The 15048-nt window shown below is 48.1% G+C and overlaps 1 protein-coding gene across 9 annotated transcripts in view; it reads left to right on the forward strand.

Moving 5' to 3' along the window:
• Positions 1-15048, forward strand: part of NME5 (NME/NM23 family member 5) — a 309787-nt gene that overhangs the window by 175980 nt on the left and 118759 nt on the right. For 7 of the 9 annotated variants that reach the window (XR_011854826.1, XM_072145806.1, XM_072145810.1 and 4 more), the window contains one exon: positions 9690-9869. The exons of 1 other annotated variant lie outside the window; for it this stretch is intronic. Coding sequence is in view for 7 of the 8 variants with exons in the window: in XM_072145806.1 (XP_072001907.1) it covers positions 9690-9869 (180 nt within the window). In the remaining variant the exon portion in view is untranslated. The remainder of the gene's footprint in view (positions 1-9689; positions 9870-15048) is intronic. One more of the 9 variants, XM_072145804.1, reaches the window with a different exon arrangement.

Raw genomic sequence — 15048 nt, forward strand, 5'->3', positions numbered from 1 at the left:
CGTAGTACCGTACAAAATAAATCCTATATTTACTTGGTAACACTGTGATCGTACCAAACCAAAAAATAAAGCAGAGGTGTTATTTGGAGTGCACAGTTAAAGTCGTAAAAACTGAGCCCACAAGAAAATGACGCAAATTTGTGTTTTTTTTGCCAATTTCACCACATTTGGAATTTTTTTCCAGCTTCCTAATACATGGCATGCAGGCTTGGACTGGCCTGCCGGGATACCGGTCAAAACCCCGGTGGGCCCTTATCATAAGTCACCATCTCCTGCCTGTGTCTGTGCAGACACATTCAGCTGAGGCTGGAGGAGGGGGGCAGCAGGGGGGACTATGACGTCCTGCAGGAGGGAGAGACAGGTTCTCTGCTCTTCCCACAGCAGCGCTGGGGCAGTGAATGAGACATTTCCTCCTGAGCACCTCAGCCCCTGCGTCACTGCAGGAGAACATGGCCCCTGATTCACTGGAGGAGCAGACAGTGAGCTGTCACTAATTACAGGCCAGAGGACGTGGGCCCCCTAGTTGTCAAAGTGGGCCCCCTTCCTCCTGGTCATGACAGACATCAGGGGCCACCAATCAGCTAGCAGCTGCTGCTGGAGCGTCCTCCCCCTGGCAAAGCACAGGCTGCACTCATGTGCAGGAGCTCAGGATGGATGAGGAGCTGCTGATGGCTTCCAGCACAAGAAAAAGGTACAAAATAAAAGTGCATCACATTTACACACACACACAGTGCACCTCATTACATCCCTGCAATGTGTATATACATATAGAATAACAGTGGACTCATGAACTACAACTCCCAGCTGTTGAATGAGATGATGAAAGTTGTAGTACTTTGATTGACTGCATTTAGTATTGATGTAGAATAAGGAGTGATGTCACACGTAAGCTCTGTTTCCAAATGGAATTAAAGCGCACGGGGGGGGGGGGGGGGGGGGGTGATCGGCACCCCTATACCCAGTGTCTTGTATTGTCCAAATGCCAAGGCAGAAGGAATCAAAGCGTCACGTGTGACCGCAGCCTCAGTATTACCAGCATACCGCGCGTTACGTGTGACTGCAGCCTCAGTATTACCAGCATACCGCGCGTTACGTGTGACTGCAGCCTCAGTATTACCAGCATACCCTGCGTTATCTGTAACCGCAGCCCCAGTATTACCAGCAGACCCCACGTTAAGGTGTGACTGCAGCCTCAGTATTACCAGCATACCCTGCGTTACGTGTGATTGCAGCCTCAGTATTACCAGCATACCCTGCGTTATGTGTAACCGCAGCCCCAGTATTACCAGCAGACCCCACGTTAAGGTGTGACTACAGCCTCAGTATTACCAGCATACCCTGCGTTACCTGTGACTGCAGCGTCAGTATTACCAGCATACCCTGCGTTACGTGTGACCGCAGCCTCAGTATTACCAGCATACCCCGCGTTACATGTGACTGCAGCCTCAGTATTACCAGCATACCCCGCGTTACGTGTGACCGCAGCCTCAGTATTACCAGCATACCGCGCGTTACGTGTGACCACAGTGTCGGTATTATCAGTATATCCCTCGTTACATGTGACCGCAGCCTCTGTATTACCAGCATACCCCGCATTACATGTGACCGCAGCCTCAGTATTACCAGCGTACCCCGCGTTACATGTGACCGCAGCCTCAGTATTACCAGCATACCCCGCATTACATGTGACCGCAGCCTCAGTATTACCAGCATACCCTGCGTTACGTGTGACCGCAGCCTCAGTATTACCAGCATACCCCACGTTACGTGTGACTGCAGCCTCAGTATTATCAGCATACCCTGCGTTACGTGTGACCACAGTGTCGGTATTATCAGTATATCCCTCGTTACATGTGACCGCAGCCTCTGTATTACCAGCATACCCCGCATTACATGTGACCGCAGCCTCAGTATTACCAGCGTACCCCGCGTTACATGTGACCGCAGCCTCAGTATTACCAGCATACCCCGCATTACATGTGACCGCAGCCTCAGTATTACCAGCATACCCTGCGTTACGTGTGACCGCAGCCTCAGTATTACCAGCATACCCCACGTTACGTGTGACTGCAGCCTCAGTATTATCAGCATACCCTGCGTTACGTGTGACTGCAGCCTCAGTATTACCAGTATACCCTGTGTTACGTGTGACTGCAGCCTCAGTATTATCAAGGAACCCCCCCATCTGTCATGGTGTCCAAATTGCAGATTCATCACCATTTCAATGCACACAAACATTTAAATAAAAAGTGATGAAAAGGGATAGGGTTTAACTTACTGATCAGTGGGATCTCGGTGCTGAGACCCCGCAGATTAAGAAATACAAGACCACGGCGCTGATTGCCGATCGTATCTGTTTCTATACAAACAAATATGCAATTGGTCACTCGGGCCACCCCATTGCGTTTTGAATCCGTTACAAATCGGAATCAAAACCCTAACAAGTGACAGCACCCTGAGGCCTCTTCATGTATCTGCTGGAAAAATCAGCTGCCAGGCAAAACCTTCAGGTCCGTCCTGGTGTAGTTTTGCGTGAAAACAGCAAACAAAAGTTTGCAGGTTTTTCCAAATAATTCAAGCACGCCCAACCTCCACCCCTTCACGCCCACATGTCACGGAGGCACCATAGTTGCTTTTATAGTCGCTAATTCTTTATAGTGTATCAATAAAGCCTCATTACAGACACCTTACAGCTGATCATTGCAGTCTGTGACTATAGTAAAGTATCCAGAGAGCTTCACCAGAGGTCACAGTGGGCAGAGGGATCCGTCTGTAACTAGGGATCGTTGTAAGTCGGGTGTCCTTAAGTAGGGGACTGCCTGTACCTGAAACCTGTTAAGGACATACATGTACCATGTGCAGTCCTTAACCCCTTCCCGCATCCTGACATGATACTACGTCATAGGATGCGGGTCGTTCCCGCACCTTGACGTAGTATCACGTCATGGCGATCACCCGGGCTCAGAAGCTGAGCCTGGGCGATCGTTGCGGGATCCCGGCAGTACGCGGTAGCCGGGATCCCGCAGTAACAGCCAGGATCGTGACTATCGCGATCCCGGCTGTTTAACCCTATAGACACCGCGGTCATTGTGATCGCAGCATCTATAGTGAATCGCCGCGGCGATCGGCACCCTCCGTGCATGGCACGGAGGTGCCGATCGTTGCCATAGCAACCCTGAAGCCCAATAAGGACCCCAGGGTTGCCATTACTAGAATCCTGTTAGGATCGTGCTGTAAGCACAATCTAACAGTGCTGATGTTAGCCTATGCAGAATGCATAGGCTGACTATGTAATATGCTGCAATACATTAGTATTGCAGTTTATTACAATGAACAAGTGATCAAATGATCACTTGTTAATGTCCCACCCTGGGACAAAATAAATCAGTAAAAAAAAGTTAAAAAAAAACAAAGTGCAATTAAAAAAAATTATTAAAAAAGAATAAAAGTCCCATCCCATGCAATAATACAATAAAACATTAAAAAGTGAAAATCACCAAAAAAGCACAACGTCCGTTACAACCCGTACAATAAAATAAAATCGTCACTAAACCCGTACGGTGAACGGCTTAAAAAAAAAACACAAAAGAAACTTGCAAAAATTATGAAATTTTCACATCTGACCTCATAAAAAGCGCATAAAAAGTAATCAAAAAGTAAAATTTACCCCGACATGATACCAAAAATAAGTACAGCTTGTCCCGCAAAAAATAAGCTCTAAACCAGCTCTGTAAACAAAAAAATATAAATGTTCTGCCCATTGTTACATGGCGATACAAAAACAAACAAATTTCTCACAAAATGAGTTCTATATTCTGTAAAACAAGTTAACCATAAAAAAGCCATATAAATGGGGTATCGACGTAATCGTGATGACCCGTAGAATAAAGAGAACACATTATTTTTATGGTATTGTGAACGTCCGGCGAAAAAAATGCTAAAAACCATAAACAAGAATTAATGATTTTTTTAACCACCACCAAGAAAGAGTTAATAAAATCTGATTATTGGCTATTGAGCCCCCCATAAATGATGTCTCTGAAAAGTGGATCTCATCCACAAAAAAAATAATCCCCCATATGTCCAAATTACAAAAAAATAAACATTTTATAGCCTGTAAAATGTGACATTGCAGATCTGCTCTGAATGGCTCCTTCCCTTCTATGTGCCTTTCTCGTGTGCCCATACAGCAGTCACCACCACATATGGGGCATCTTCATACTCAGGAGAAATTGGGTATCGAACTTTGTGGAGTTTTTTGTCATTTAATACTTTGTTACGGTTTAATTTTTGGCCAAAATTAATACATTGTCTAAAAAAATTACAGCTTGTAAATTACACCTCCATATTGTTTTAACCCATGTGAAGAATCTAAAGGATTAACACATTTCTTAAAGTTGATTTTTTACACATTGAGGGGTGTAGTTTCTAAAATGGCATGATGTATGGGGTTTTACTGCTGTTTAGGCCTCTCAAAGTCAGTTAAAGCTGAGCATGTGCCTCTAAATTAGGGTTTTGGTGATTTTCATAAAAATGAGAAAAATTGCACCCAAAATTCTGAACCTCCTAACAACCTAAAAAAGAGAGAAGATGCATAAAACCCTATGCCAATATAAAGCGGACATTCGGGAAATGTTAGTTATAAAGTTACTTGGGTGCTATGACTATCTGCCTGAAAAGCAGAAAACTTTGAACTTTGAAAATGAATAATTTTCAGAAATTTTTGCCAAATTTCAATTTTTTTCATAACTAAACACAAAAGATATCATCAAAATTTTTCTATTACTTTGAAGTACAATGTGTGACGATAAAACAATCTCAAAATCCCCTGGATATGTTAAAGCATCGCGAAGTTATAACCTCCTATAATGACACAGGGCAAATTTTAAAAATCAGGCCTGGTCCTAAAGGTCTAAAATGGCATAGACACGAAGGGGTTAAAGGACATCTATCGCCAGATCAAGGATTGTAAACAAAGCACACGGACATACTGGTTTGTGTCCCCAGTGCAGGTTCTGGCCTTCTTTTACCTTCTTATTCCCTGTTCTTTTTGTTAAAATGTCTTTTAAAATTATGCAACTGAGCCTGAAGAGCTCAGGCTCCATAGGAGTTAATGGAACCTGGAGCCCCTCAGACTAATTTGCATAATTTTAAAGCCCTTTAAAGAAGAGCAGATCCTGCCAGAGGGGACACACACCAGTATGTCTGTATGTTTGGTTTACAATCCTTCATCCTGGTGATAGATGTTAAATACTGATTCCAGGAAGTTAAACAGTCTGGCAAATAACAAGCCTCAGGCCCCATTCACACGTTGCAGTTCTTGATCTGTATTAATTCCATTTAAAAACTCAACAGGGAGGGGCTCATTCCAGAACAAAAGTGTTTCAGTATAAAGACACATGTGCTCTGGCAAAGCCCCTGCCTTTTGCAGTTTCCAATGCAGTTAAAACTCATCAAAATAAAAAAGTGTGCAGGGGGCCTGAGGCCTGTTTTCTGCAGGATTGTTTTACACGTCCTCATTCACTTCTATGGGCTCCTGCACATTGCTATGAATATGTCTGAGGTGCAAATGACAGAGCAGGTCTTAACCATGTTTGCGGTTCAGGCTATTACTATGTACTTACATCCCGATGACAAACAACCCTCAAACAACATTCCATGGGACCATTGTTTGCATCCCAAGAACTGCACAAGTGTAATGTGCTGGAAGCCTGGGGCTGCATTCACACGTTGCGTTTTGACCTACGTTTTCATTGCATTTGAAACACATTACAACAGCTGAGGAGAGTTGATTTGCCTAATTATATCACTGTTAGCATTTCCGTTTACAAAACGCATCCTAAACGCGATGTTAACGCATGTGTTAACAATGTGTTAACAAACGTAAACGGTAATGTAATTAGGCAAATTACCTCTCATAAGCTGTTGTAATGCGTTTCAAACGCAATGAAAAAGCAACCAAAAACGCAATGTGTGAACATGGCCACAGGCTGCATTCACACCTTGCATTTGCAGCACGTTCAGAAACACAATGAAAATATACATGGGGGTGGCTCGCACGTATCCATGAAGCAGCTGGTGGGTCCCTAGAATTAATTTCACTGGTGGGCCCTTGGCACCCCAGTCCAACCCTGATGGCATGGAATAATAATTAATGTCTCTGATAAAATTTGTTATGCAGAAAATAAGCCCTCGCACAGCTCTGTACACGGAAAAATGAAAAAGTTATAGCTTTTCGAGGGTGGGGAGCAAAAAATTGAATGTAAAAATGATGCAACGCTAAGGGGTTTATTGTTTAATTTACATAGACTGCCCCTTACAATAATGTCCCCATCCCTTTGCAATTTATTTACTGTGCCCCCTTCCTCACTGTATTTTTAATCCTGGGCACCTTTCTTCCTTCAGTATTTTCTATACTGCCCCCCCTGTGTGTTCTTTACTACCCCATCCCCAGTCTCCCTGTATTTTCCATACTGCCCCTCCACATCTCTTCCCACAGCTTACTGGACTAATCCTCCCTCACCCAGTATTGCTCCTTCACTTTGCATTTTCCATCCTGCCCCCACAGTCCCCCTGTATTTTCCATACCCCCCTCCTCCGTCACCATGTATTTTTGATACTGCACCCCTTTACTTCCAACCTGTATTACCTTACTGGAATAATACTGGAATAATACACCTCTTGTTCACCTGCATGTTGACTACCACCCCTCACCCTTTGCAACTTCCACCCTGCATTTTTTATACTAGGCCCCTTTGGTCCCACTGTATTACATTTGGTCCCATCTGTACTTTCCATACTGGGCCCCCTCACACTACATTTTGTATCCTGCCCTTCCCCCTTGCATTTTCTATACAGGAGGTCCCAGCACTTTCTATACTGCCCCCTTCACCTCGGCATTCAAATAAAAAAACCAGTAACTTACTCACCTAGGGGGGCGTGGCCTGACTGCGGACGGAGATGGCCGCACATTAGAGTCTCTCCTGCCCGAACCCCGCTCCAGCACCGCTAACGGCACCGAATCCAGTCCCAATCCGCTCTTTGATGGGAGCTAAGAGGAGAGGGGGCACCCGGACCCCAGCAGCACCGCTGAACCGATCATCCGCACGCGGCATTAGCCGATTCCTTATGGCGGCGGCCGCCGCTACCCAGCCCGCAGCCGCGGTCACCCTGACCCCGGCCTCAAGACCAGCACCGCGGGAAGATCCCGCAACAGACGGCCCACAGACCGACTTACCTTCCACGCAGGGGACCGCAACCATGGGGGAATCGGAGCCCGAAGCGGCAGGGCAGGCTGCATCCCCGCGGCTCCACGTGGCCAAGATGGCGGGCGGCCGCATGTCGGCGGGCGTCACAGTGAGTACCGAGGCCCCGGCTGACTCCAGCGCTCTTCACCCGGGGGAATCCAGCCCACCGCAGCCTGCTGAGGGGACAGAGCAGCATGAGCTTGGAGAGGGAGCTGCCAGCGCAGACGATCCACTGCAGCTCCACGTGGGCAAGATGGCAGCCGTGCACGGCCCTTCAGGTACTGTCGGGAACAGGGGGAGTAACTACCCTATCAGGACAGTACGGGTGGAAGCCCAGGTCCACACTGCCCCGCGAAGCCCAAGGGGGGCAACAATTCAGGGATCGCCCCTACACCAGCAATCCGGGCCCTGCTCACCCTCATGCGTAGCCACTATGGTGCAGGCCCAAGGGGCAGTGGAATCGCCGGTGGAGCCCTATGGGTCCGACGGGCTGCCTCAAGAAGGCCCCTTTCTCCCCTCCAGCGGAACTGGCCCTTCATGGGCTGAACAGGTGGAGTTTCAGCAAGTGAGAGTGGGGGGTGGAGGAGACCCTAAGCGGTTGAAGGGGGTAAGAGAGAGGGGGATATCACCAGCACCCCACTCCCCTGTGCTGTGGCCGGACTCGGGAGAAGAATGGCCGGCCACCCCTGTGGCATGTACCCCTTGCCCTTCTCCAGTATGGGCTGCTTCACAACCGTCACAAGCCAGGCCGCGTCAGGCCGCCGATCTTGTTGGCCGTACTGCATCTAATACTGAGCTCTCACAGGAAGGAGTTTTTGAATCCCAAAGAGTCATGTTGTCCCAAGAATATGGCGCACTGGCTGAATTACGTGCCCTGAGCTCCCACCTTCGCACCATTCCCACTAGGGACGACATGGAAAGCTATGTTGCTAGATTAGAGCAGTCCTACACCGCTGAGCTGCACGCGGTGCGAGAGGAAGTTCAACAACTCGAGCATCGGGTAACATCCACTGAAGTTACCCAGAATGATCTTAGTGCCCGTCTGGAGTCACAAGCTGCTACCATTGCTTCCCATTCTTTCCAACTCCAATATCTGGCAGACCATATGGATGATGCCGAGAATAGGGGACGGCGCAACAATATAAGGATACGGGGTCTGCCAGAGTCAGTAGAGACCCCTACACTCCATGATACCCTACGTCAGGTGTTCAACTCCATATTGGAGGTACCGGCAGACTCACCAGTGGAGCTGGATAGAGCGCATAGATCATTGCAACCCAGACCTGCAGAGTCTGAGCAGCCGAGGGACGTCATCTGTCGGGTACACCGATATCAGCTAAAGGAGGCAATAATGTCTAAGGCAAGATCAGCAGGGGACATTATGTTCCAGAGATCCCGCATACAGCTCTTACCGGACTTATCAAAACTGACACTACTAAAACGTAGAGCATTGAAGCCCTTTCTGGAGGAATTACGACAACGAGATATACCCTACTCGTGGGGATTTCCATTTCGCCTCCAGATCAGACAGGCGGAACATAGATTTGTGATTCGACACCCGGGAGAGGTCCCGGCGGTTGCAGCGGCATTACAAATTGCTGCCCCTGATTTACCAGATTGGCCAGGCCTGCCTACATCCCCACTGTATGGGGCCGCTCCCCCACCAGGAAGACCCCCTAGACGCCGGGTCCGGGGGGGTCGAGGCAGGGGGGGAGCACGGATGGACCGCGCTCCTGGGCAGTTGCCCCCTGAATGATGCTTGACAAGCGGGACGGTTTGGATTTGTTTCCTCTCTTAGGGCTGTGGCACATAGTTAAGAGGCGGTCATTCTGGGACGGATCTCCGCGATTGTTATCGCTGGTTTACACTGATAGTTGGACCCTACAGGGTTTATGAGTAGTTGGTTGTCCCATTATGACCTCCTCTGCCGGCCAAATGTTTACTACTGCCCTAATTACTTCATAATGTTTTTTCCTTTTCCTCTGTATATTTCTCTTGAAACTGGATTTGGTTCATTGAATTTTTATATAGATATACTGTGTAACATGCGGTTGTGGGGGTGGGGGGAGGGGGAGCCTTTCGTAGTCAATCCACTACCCACCGGGGAATCCGTAGCCAGCGGGCCTGTCTACGGTATTGTAAGTGTTGTCTCCCCACTGTTTGGTGTTGGTTTATTGAGTGTTTGTCTAGTAAGTGTCTCGTCTTAGTGTGTAGCCCTTCCCCCTTCATACCCGTACCCATTCCCTTTACCACAACACCTGCGGATCCTGTATTGGTCGCTACCCTCCTAGTTGGGCGGCGTACGGTTAGAAGGGAACCGGAACAACAATGGATACTATTCGCCTGGCATCCCTCAACGTTAGGGGACTTAATATCCCACAGAAGAGGTCACAGATCTTATATGACATGCACAAACAGAGAGTTAACATCCTCTTTTTGCAGGAGACTCACTTCCGCTCCACCAGCGTGCCAGACATCCGGGATCGTTACTTTGTGGGCTGGATCCACAGCGCCAACCCTGAGGCCAAGTCGAGGGGAGTGTCAATAGCATTCCACAAATCCCTGCCATTGGAGATCCTGGAGACAAAGGTAGATGATGACGGCAGATATGTCTTCGCGAAGGTAAGAGCCTTCGGGCAGTTGCTCACTCTCGCCACCTGGTACCTTCCCAACAACGGCCCTATTCCTGCTTGCAGGACAATGCTGAGCACACTGTCCGACTTCATGGAGGGTCACCTTATAGTGGGGGGCGACTTTAACTTTCCCTTAGACCCTTCAGTTGACACGTCAGGGGGGCGGGGTGCTATCCCGCTCAGCCACCTCCGTGGTCTGCGCAGGGACCTGCATGCCCTACAGCTGGTTGACATATGGCGGACCTTACATCCCCGGGATCGGGACTATTCCTACTTTTCTCCTGCACACGGCTCTTATAGCAGAATTGACTTTTTCCTTTTGAGCCACAACGCTCTCAAATGGGAACCCACGGCAACAATTGGGAATATCCTCTTCTCTGACCATGCCCCTGTTTTCTTGACATTGTCCTTTCAGCGTCATAGTCACAGTCCTTGGCGGTGGAGATTAAATGACAACCTCCTCAGAGATGCCATTTGTGCGGAGGAGATCAGACAGCATATAATCTCCGTTAGCAATGACCCGGAGTGGAGCGAAACGGCTCACCCCCCTCGGAGTTGGGAGCAACTCAAGGGGGCAGTGCGAGATATCTTTGTTCGCCATGGCACCCGCCTTAAAACAGAAAATAATGCACGAATTATTGCTCTTACGGCACAAATCCAGAAATTGGAGTTGCGCCACAAGTCCTCTCTATCTGCATCCAATCTGGCTGAGTTGGCAGGGGCCAGGGAATCCTTAAGGTCTCTCCTGGACCAGAAATACTTGCAACATAGGGCTAGGTTCCAGAGCTATTTGTATGATCATGCAGACAAATGCGGTAGACCCCTGTCCAGATTACTACACCCCCGATCTCAGGCTTCTTACATCCCTAAGATTAAAGGTCCCGGGGGATTGGAGGTTTTCCACCCTGATGAGATAAGCAACAGCTTCGCTTCTTTTTACACCTCGCTATACAACATCAGGGATATAAAGGGTTTGACGTCATCCCCCTCTCCAACACCCATCATAGACTCGTACGTGGCGGAGACAAGCTTACCAGTCTTGTCCATGGAAGTCGCCGACACACTAGAACAGGATATAGAGGAGGCAGAGGTCTCTGCAGTGATTAAAGACACTCCCGCTGGTAAAAGTCCAGGGCCGGACGGGTTTACACCGGCCTTCTATAAACAATTTAGAGAATTGTTGTCCCCCTTACTAGCCAAGGTATATGGGGCCGTATCTTCGGAGTCAGGCTTCACCCCCAGTAACATGGAAGCCCACATTAGCGTGCTACCCAAACAGGGCAAGGACCCCTCACTCCCTGCCAGCTACAGACCCATATCCCTAATAAACGTGGATGTGAAGTTATTTTCTAAGGTGTTGGCGGAAAGATTGGCCCCCCACATCCCGTCAGTAATACACACTGATCAGGTCGGTTTCATCCCGGGAAGGGAGGCGCGGGATAACTTAAACAAAACTATTCTCTTAATGTCACACGCGAAGGCGCGTTCCATACCCACCTGTCTCCTATCCGTAGACGCGGAGAAGGCCTTTGACAGGGTCCACTGGGGTTTCATGACAGCGACGCTTAGACAGATCGGGCTGGGCCCTAGATTCCTGGGGAAAATTCTAGCCCTTTATTCTAATCCCACTGCTAGGGTGAGAGTTAACGGGAACCTTTCCAGATCTTTCCCTATCAGAAATGGTACTAGACAGGGGTGCCCGCTCTCGCCCTTACTATATGTCATAGTGATGGAGCACTTAGCTACAGCTATCCGGAAAAACCCCAACATCCATGGGATCACAATGGGATCCAGACATTGTAAGGCAGCGTTATACGCTGATGATTTGTTGCTGTACATTTCTCAACCAAGGATCTCTTTCCCGTCGCTCATACAAGAGTTCAAGAGATATAGCGCGGTTAGTGACTTCAAAATCAACTATACCAAGACAGAGGCTCTCAACATATCACTTCCTGCATCAGAGGTGGACCACATTAAAGACAACTTCCCCTTTCAGTGGCGACAGACGTCCCTCAAATACCTGGGAGTAATGATTCCGACTGACCTGTCAAAGTTATACACTCTTAATTACACACCCCTTCTGGATCGCACCCTGAAAGATCTCCAGAAATACGATTGTAAACGCCTTTCGTGGTTCGGCAGGATTAATGTCCTAAAAATGGATGTGCTTCCACGTTTTTTATACATATTTCAAGGCGTGCCGATTCTACCCCCTGCGAATTTTTTTCGCACTTTACGATCCGCCATGTTGCGATTCATTTGGGGATCCAAACGCCCTAGAATAGCATGGAAGACACTGATTAGACCAAAGTCAAGGGGGGGGGCGGGTCTCCCTGACCTTAAACTGTATCATCAAGCATCATTGCTCCTCAGATTGCTTGACTGGACGTATAATACGGTATCCAAACAATGGGTCGCTCTGGAACAAACATGTTCAACATCCCTTCTTAAATTGTTGCCTTGGGTCCCAGCGGGAACCTTCCCTGCTCCGGCGCCCCAGGCACTTTTGCTGAGGGACGCGCTGCGCCTATGGAGATCACTAGTAGCGAAGAAATGCTTGTCCCGGGAGCTGGGTCCCCTCACCCCGATCTTCCGGAACCCGGGTTTCCAACCGGGAATGGCTAAGCTGTCCTTTTTGGGCTGGGGGGTTTTAGAGGACCCACGGATGTACGACCTACTGCAGGGATCTCCGCTGCCTCTCCACAAGGACTTTAAACCGCGCCAGGGCCACACGGGGAGTTCATGGTTCGAATACTCACAACTACGGTCCTTTATAACGGGGGCAGGAGACTCGGCAACTTTCACCGATTCCCCTACAGCCTTTGAGGGTTTATTCCGATTGGACGCAGCCCCACCACATGCCATTTCCCAAATTTACTCTATTTTGACGGATGTCTCCAAGACTTCAGAACTCCCATACGTCAGGAGCTGGGAACGCGAGCTGGGAACCCCCTTGTCACAGGAAGACTGGGACAAATCTTTCCTTTTTACGCACAAGATGTCCTCCGCTTGTTCAGCACAGGAAAAGGGATATAAGATAGTCGCACGATGGTACCGGGTGCCGACAGTGTTGCACCTAGCCTTCCCCTCGGTCTCGGAAATGTGCTGGCGCTGTGGAACTGATAAAGGAGATATGCTGCACGTCTGGTGGAGCTGTGAAGCTCTTAAACCCTTCTGGAGCCAGGTGTTCAACATATACAGGCAAATTTCGGGCAAAACAGTGACTGCTTGCCCGGATGTGGCCCTTCTCTCAGTGCTCCCTGGTCAAATTGGAGCTCAAAAGAAGGACATACTACGTTTTTGTTTGATTGCAGCCAGGGCGGTAATACCGCGCCACTGGCGGTCCACCACATGTCCCTCCCTTGCTGAATGGGCCACAGAAATGTCTCACCTGTTCCGCATGGAGGAATTAGCTATCTTAACACCTGAGAGCCATGAAAAGTTTCTTCAAGTTTGGTCCCCCTGGATGAGTTTTAGGGACTCTCAGGACTTCAAGGCTCTCTTTGAAGAACAGGCCCCAGGATAGATTGCCCTAGAGCTCCTATAGCTGCATTTATACATAGCCTCTCTGCGGAGAACGGGGAACCCCTTGATGCTTCTCCCTCCACTATACGAAACACGCCCCACAGGATCCCTCCCTCCCCCTCCCCCTGCATATTTTATTCCTTTTGTATCTGTCCATATATTTGTCTTGTCGAGTTTTGTGTTCTAGTCTTATTAATATGCTCATTCCAGGAGCGCAGTTCCCTACAACTTAGGAAACTAAACTGCTACAATACCCGGAACGGAGAAGGCAGACATGTTATCTGGGATGGGAAGGTAACGGTCAAATGATGGGTACTCTTCAGAGTTTAAATGCAGATACCGCTCCCTTCTTCATCTGGAAGGGCATTATACTCATCCGGGACCCCACAGGGGACATAAGGTGTGACCTGGATACATGCTTATGTTTACCACACATTGTAAGTTTTGCATTAATTAATGTAGGCTTTTGCCTAATGTTATGTGAGTTCTTGTTTAACAATGTTCAATAAAAATGATTCAACATAACTTACTCACCTATCACTGACAGGTCCTCGCTCCCTTCTTTTTGCTGCTGCTGCAGCTGCCCGTGCTGATTGGCAAGGGATGCGCGGCAGCGTGATGACGCCAACACACTGCCGCGCATCCATGGTCATAGTGCGGCGTGCGCCCGGGAAATTCTCCCGGCCACGTCTCACTTACACAGACGGCACCAAACAATGCCAGTCAGTGTTAGCGGCCGTAATAGAACTCAATTGCGATCGCCGGCAGGGGCCTCCTATGGATAGGAACGGAGGCCCCTAACATGGTGGCAGGTGTCGGGGCCCACCGGGGGATTCACCGGTCCCCCGGCGGGCCAGTCCGACGCTGTCCGTGAGTCATGCGCTTTTTGGACCAACACTTGCCTTGAAGCGTCTCTAACTTGTAGATCTGGCATAAAACCTTTGGTTTATTGTTATTAAATATTTTATAATTCTTTTCATTCAGCCTGCTAGAATCGAGGAAAACATTTTTATATCGCTACTTAGGAGTGATATCGGGTGGTAATTACCGAGGATCTTTGTTTTCATTTAGGATAACTATAATACTTGCTTCTAGCATCTCTTTAGGTATCATTGTACCATTTCAAAATTCATTAGTGTTGTCAGGTAAGGCGTAAGTATATATGCAAATTCTTTATAATACTCATTTATAAAGCCATTTGGTCTGGGAACTTTCAATGTTTTTAAAGATTCTAATACTTGATGTATCTCATCTTGTGTGATAGGTGTATTTAAGATCGAAATTGGTTCATTAGAAAGGGTCGTTAAGTGTAGATTGTCCAAAAAAATTTGAAGTGTCTTTTTTCCAGTCTGAAGTCTCTTCTTCACTGCTCCTAATATTACAGTATTTTTCGGAGTATAAGGCGCACTGGATTATAAGGTGCACCTGATTATAAGGATGAATGACCAGCAGATGGCAGACCTGTGCACAGTTCAAGGCAGCTGTTGTCTGTCAGGATGGTTCATATATAAGGCGCACTGGACTACAAGGCGCATATTTGATTTCTGAGAAAATCAAAGGATTTTTTGTGCACCTTAAAGTCCGTAAAATACGGTATATAGTTAAAAAAAAATATTCTTGCAAGGCTTCCACTATTTCGACTG

The sequence above is a fragment of the Engystomops pustulosus genome, chromosome 4, assembly GCF_040894005.1.
Source record: "Engystomops pustulosus chromosome 4, aEngPut4.maternal, whole genome shotgun sequence".
Taxonomy (NCBI): domain Eukaryota; kingdom Metazoa; phylum Chordata; class Amphibia; order Anura; family Leptodactylidae; genus Engystomops; species Engystomops pustulosus.